The sequence below is a fragment of the Oryza brachyantha genome, chromosome 7 (genome assembly GCF_000231095.2).
Source record: "Oryza brachyantha chromosome 7, ObraRS2, whole genome shotgun sequence".
NCBI lineage: Eukaryota > Viridiplantae > Streptophyta > Magnoliopsida > Poales > Poaceae > Oryza > Oryza brachyantha.
Window position 1 is genome coordinate 14,081,882 of NC_023169.2, and position 6,178 is coordinate 14,088,059.

General features: G+C 50.6%; 1 protein-coding gene across 1 annotated transcript; it reads right to left on the bottom strand.

Annotated features, from left to right (window-relative positions):
* Nucleotides 1-839: 839 nt before the first annotated feature.
* On the bottom strand, nt 840-2,316 carry LOC102718855. Its single transcript, XM_015839565.2, has 2 exons — nt 1,606-2,316; nt 840-1,499 (listed from the first exon to the last, which is right to left on the bottom strand). Exons 1-2 carry the CDS (start codon nt 2,234-2,236, stop codon nt 1,123-1,125), a joined length of 1,008 nt encoding a protein of 335 aa, XP_015695051.2. The 5' UTR covers nt 2,237-2,316; the 3' UTR covers nt 840-1,122.
* Between the last annotated feature and the right edge of the window lie 3,862 nt (nt 2,317-6,178).

The following is a 6,178-nucleotide window of genomic DNA, read 5'->3' on the forward strand; positions in this document are numbered from 1 at the left end:
GGGTTAGGCAAGAACGACTCCGGCCCCGACCCATAACTTGATCCCCTTCCCCAGCCCCGAAATTGAAATCGGGGAGAAACTCATTCCCCAGCCCCGGCCCCCACGGATCCTCGAACCTGGACGGGCACCGACGCCTCGACAAACGTTGCACAGAGAGAGAGCGGGGTACACACCGTCGGATGAGGAATAATTGCCGTTTTACTACTCTTATATTTAGTCATAATAGATTTACCACTGGATCCACATGTCATAAATACATAAGTGCCTACGTTATCTAGACAACAAGTGACAAATATGTTATCGTCCATTTTTAAGAGTGTCAAAAAGTTAAATGCCCCGTCGGACCGGGAGAGGGAGTGAAGACCGGTAGCCGCCGAGCCATCCCTCCTAGGTGCACGCAGCCCCGTCAATGTGCTGTTGCGCCCAGGCACCCTGTCGTCCCGCCCAGGCACACGCAGCCCGCCGCCCGGTCACTGCCCCATCTCGCGTCATGCCCGCCTGGTTGACTCGCGCCGCCGCCTGTTAAGGGAGTGGGAGAGGAACAAAGTGAGGGAGAGAGTAGCTAAGGGTCTAGGGTTTGGATAGATCTCTACTGGGCTTTTGTTCATGGGCCTTAATTTTTGCTGTATTTAGAAAGTTTAATAGACATTTCGGTCCCCACGAGTACAAATCCGGCCGGGCCCTCACCCTTACCCAAACTGAGGCCCAGACCCTGAATCCTCGCAGGACCAAATTGCCCCCCGACCGGGGACCAGGGAAATTGCCAACCCTACCTGGAATGGTAAGGGAATTGCAGCATTGCTGGAGTCGCAGAGCCTAAAAACAAAGGTAGTTTGACTAGTTTCATGAAGTCATGTTGCCATAACCAAGCTAGCTAGTGAGTAATTCATACACAAGGCCCCCCAAGATATTTGGGTGGTTTCCACTAATCTGTAATAACCTCTAATATGAACAATATTGTCTTTCTTTTTAATATCACTGTCATCTTGAACAAAACCATTTCTTACACAACTCAAAGTTGAAGGGAAAGAAAAAAAAAAGGAAAAGCCAAAACTACCGACCCAAAAAAACAACAAGCGCTTGCTTGCCATCGCCATGGAGCTTGCTGTCGAGGTGTGTACGTCAGTAATGGATGCTGCCTCTGCTGATCATGTCGTTGTAGTGCTTGAGCGACTCCTGCCGCTGCAGCCGCATCTCCATGTTGAACTTGTTGATGAACGCCTCCACCCGCCGGTTCAGCTCGTCCTGCCCCAGCGACGGCTCCCGCCTCACCTTCCTCCCCCCGCCCGCCTCGTTGAACGTCTCCGCCTTCCGCATCGCCGTCGCCGGCGGGGGCGCGTCCTCGCCGCCGGACGGGCGGCGCCCGGGGCGGGTCTCCCAGGTGTCCGACTTCTTGAGGTGCCGCGCCAGCGGCGGCGCCCGCCCCTCCGTGATGGCCTTCCATGTGCTCTCCAGCGTCTGCTCCTTCCGCGGCCGCGACACGCCCAGCGCCCTGCTCCCTGCAACCCCGTCGTAAATTCAATCCCCCGATTCGATGAACTCGATTCATGGAGAGAATTCGCAAGAGCGAGACGGGATGAAAGGAGAGTTCTTGGTTTTTGTTACCTTCTGGGCTCGCCTTGGCCGGCTTCCGGCCGATTCGAGCAGACACCAGCGGTTTCTCCCCCGAGTTCGTCAGGTCCGCGAACGGTGACACCTCGTTCGTCAGGTCCGCGAACGGTGAAACCTCGTTCTCCACCTCCACCTCGGTGCTCCTCCGCCGCGGCCTCCATGTGGACCTCGAGATCGTGAAGTTCTCCTCCGTCTCCTCCACCTCCGGCGCCGTCTTCATCACCTCCGGCACTGTCACCTCCTCTACGGGAATGAGCTCTGGAGCCAGCACCTCCGGTACCGGCACGACGGGCACCTCCATCGCCATCGTCGTCACCACCGGAGCGGGCACCGCGACCGGAGCCGGCCGCACTAACGGCGCGTCGTCAGCGGCCGCCGCGGCGGAGGCCGATGCCCACGGGCGGTTAGGCTGGAACCGCGACGACGCCGCGATGGACAAGATGATGGCGTTGATGACGAGGTACAGGTACGGCGGTGTCAGCCACGTGGCCGCCGCCGCCTGCGCCCGCGGCAGCTCGTCCGTCACGAACCCCGCCGCCGCCGGCGCCACCAGCCGCACCCCGAACGCCACCAGCACCGCCGCCGCAGCTGCCGTAGCCGCCTTCACCGTCCGCGCGTACCCCATCCCCCCACAACTCGAACGTCCCACTGGCCCGTCGTCGCCGCCGCCGCCGCCTCCGGCTCACCTGCACAGTACGTCTTCCAGCGGCGAAAGCGGAATTCGGAAGCGAAGCAGAGCAAGCGAAGCGTGGGGGAGTCACGAGGAGGTGGGCGCGGCGCCCCACTTATAGCAGGCGGGCTCCGGTATGGTGGACACGCGGCGACGCGTGAGCCGTCGGATTGGGTATGGTGGACGGTGCAAGATCATCCGGGTTAACCGTGCACCGCTTTTTTTTGCCCCCACCGGAACGGTCTGGATTCTGGACCGCACGAGCCGTGTGGACCGTACCGTGGTTGCGGCCGTGTTTTGGCCGGTGGCGTAAAAACCGGCCTGGTTACACGATCTGTGGAACGATCGGACGGCCAGGATTGGATCGTGGCGGGCGGATGGGGCTAAGCCTGCACGTGGGGCCACTATAAAGGCCGGTATGCGTGAGAAATGATGGGAGAAACGTGCGGAAACCGCAGGGGCTCAAACGGTCGAAAAAAGAACCGTTGGATGCGGCGGGGGTGTGGGCCCGGCGTCCGCTGCCACGTAGGCCGGCCCAGGGACGACGCGCGCAAGCGGCGGGCGCTGAGCTGGACGAGTGCGTCGCGCCACGTCAGCTGACATCATCACCGCCGTTCCGTTCCGGTGCAGCGACCCGAACGAAACAAAAACGCAACGACACAAATGCTCTCTCCGGTACTCGCGCTTGTTTTATTTTGGCATGAAGGTGACTATCATTTTTACTAAATTTTACACATATTTTTTCTTGGCTTTTACATATACTTTCTCGAACTACGCACCTAACACGGACGGCAACATGGTCACGTATCGATACACCTTTTTTTTTTACCATCGCAACGTGTTGTGTAGGTGAACGAGACGGAGGCGGAGCATGTGAAGGTTTGCACGGGGGGCAGGGTGCTGCGTGCACGTGTACACGACCTCGCGTGCCGGCTGGTACGGCCGGCCGGTGCGCACGTCGACACGCCGCCACACGTAATGCGGCTCCGGCGGTGGCACACGGCAAATCGGCTCCTGCTGCCGCCACTGCATCTGCATGCGCTTAATTTGGCCAAATTACACGGAATTTTGGTTGAACTGGTCGTGCGCCCAGCGCTGCCTCTGGTTTATTGGTCAAGAATTAGGCGAGAGAAGATCTGATTAGTCTCTTTTTTTTTCGTTTTTTTTTCAGTTGCCTGCAGCTTTGGTCTACCTGCCTGTTCATCTGCGACCACACACACGCGTGCACTCTCGAATGGGCAGGGAGATCCTGAGCACACACACTTCCGTAGCCAGCATTATATTGACCCCGTGTGGGACATACAAGCACGCAAGTGCACGTCTCTAGTAGCTTCTATGCATTGCACAGTTGCACACCACACAAACAAAAGCTGTTGCACGCTTGCATGCATTGCCGGCCACTAGAACACTAATCTCGGTATTAGTTACATAACTCACCATTAATCCCTGACTGGTTTATTCGATAGCTGTTAAGTTAACTAGGTGGCACACATCTCGATCGAGGTTAATACTGGCGAGTCGATCGATAGGTACACGTAGCAGCACAGGTGTTGATCGGGAGGGTTTTGACCGACTGACGTGCGGTAAACGGCGCCCAAGCGCTCCCGCGGTAATTTCCACCGTGCGCGCGCGTGTCCAGTGCACGACGGACTAAGGCCGTAGCCTGGCCCGATCGGTCACGTTCTATATACGCACGTCGCTCGCGCTGGCGTGTCCTCGTTGCAGGCGTACACCTCCTTAGGCGATCCACCAAATGTCCCTGAAATATGAATAAATAATGGAGAGTAACGATTACAGTTCACATGACATAGTACACAGGCTGGCAGTACGCAGTTTCAGTGTGTGTTTTTGATTAACCACAGCTTAATCGGACATTTGGACATGTATATTAGCGAGTGGCCAGTTATGGTGCATTCTTTGAAAATGAAAGATTAAATATTATCACTTTTATGCTACAAACAATGAATTACCTATTAAAAATTAAAAATATATTTTTAGGATGTAAGATGATCAACTTTCATATAAAAACTTCTTTATAAAAATGTTACGATGTTTAATCGCTCAGAAATCATATGTACAAAAACCGAGAAATGACCTCTCAAAAACGCATATTCTTTTGTTAGATAAAGATGATAAGTGAAAATTTATTTGATTTCTTATAATTGTTATATAGTATAAACAATAAAAATAAAAATAAAAATTCTAAAGTTAAAAATCTACTTTAAAATTATGATATGATCTGGTATAATTTTTTTTAAAAGGAAATACGCCGAGCTAGCTAGCCACGACACGACTCGTATATATGTGCTATAAAATAGTCTCTAATCAAGGCAAACTAGCTAGCGGCCGCGTACATGTTGGACCCGTCGATCGGATCCCCGTGACAACAACGGCCGGCGCGGCCATTGGCCAATCGTCCCGAGAGCGGCGGCGGCCGCCGGCCTGCAAAACGAGGCCGGCGTGAAGCCACCACCACGTACGCGCGCGACGCTCGCTTCCCGGACACCAACTCGTCGTGTCTCCAAAGCCGTCGTGCTGCGCGATTTTGGAGATCGAGAAAACGAGGACGGTTCCGGCCGCGCGCGCGAGCTCCGCCTTGCAAATCAACCTAACATTGTTTTGTTTTCTTTTTCTCTCAACCAAACCTAACTCTAGTCTGCGACTAGTACCTGAAGTCCTCGTCCTCGACAAATAATTGGGGTTAGCTCTCTAGGCTCTAGCTCGTCTACTTGTCGCAACCTCGGCGATGTACCGAAGGAAGAAGGTTCAACTAAAAACGGCATGTAGGTAGCAACGGTGACCGGAGCATGCCTGCATACGTATGTGTCCGGATGGGTGTCCGTGAAGCATCTACCAAATCATGGAAAAAAAATTCAAATGTAGTCGATCTCCATCGACGCATCTGGAAAACAAAAATGGCTTGAAAGTACCGTAGGCACTATTACTAGCTGGATTTATTCCCCACAAAAAAAATCAAGATTTGTTATTATTCTACATATGTACATCTAACTTAATTTGGGGTGGGGTGGGGGGAGGTGTTAAACTTTTTACATAGCACTCAGTAGATTCACAGTACTCAACGTGTTTGGTTGTTTCTTTCAAAACTCAAAATGGGTTGCACATAGGGATGGGAATAAGCCAAAACTCGTGGGTTCTTTCGTAATCATATTTAATTTTTAAAAAAATTAGCTCAAAACTCTATACAAATTTATTTTTAACCTGTTTTAAACCCGACTCTTAAATTTTATAGACAAAATGGTTAGGGCCATTACCACTCCTAGTTGCACCCGGAAACTCGGAAACGTCACTTTTTAAAAGTAAGGAGTGGGTCGGACTATACATCCATGAAAGAGTCGAGGAAATGAACTTTCCCCTTCGGTTGAACATATTTGAGAAAAAGATTGGAGCCTTCTAGCTATATAATATGAGTAAATTTTACAAAATTATATATACTTTGACCAAATGATTGTAGAACTATATATTTAGAAGGTGTACCAAATGATTGTAAAACTATAGTTTTAGTAGGTGTATCCTAAATAAAAGTAACTATAGATTTGACATCAAATTAATTCGTCACAAAACCATAAATTTAACGTGGAGTATAATGAAACTACGTCTCTGCTACTTAAAATTGAGTCCTCTTTCCAACCCAACATCATGCAAAAATCATATTTTCAAAAAAAAGAAAACAAATCAAGTGATTTTTTTTAAAAAACCATTTATTTTCTCTCTATAACCATGAATAGTCCATCGTCAATTAAATATAGAAATATTGCAATGCGCGCGCGCGCATATATATATATATATATATATATATATATATATATATATATATATATATATATTACTAGTTTAATAAAAAATATCACAAAACTACAAAAATATAAGTTTAAATCC

Coding starts and splice junctions, on each gene's coding strand:
- LOC102718855 (XM_015839565.2), bottom strand. CDS start 2,236: ATGGGGTACGCGCGGACGGTGAAGGCGGCTACGGCAGCTGCGGCGGCG. Junction 1,500..1,605: donor GGCCAAGGCGAGCCCAGAAG/GTAACAAAAACC, acceptor ACGGGGTTGCAG/GGAGCAGGGCGCTGGGCGTG.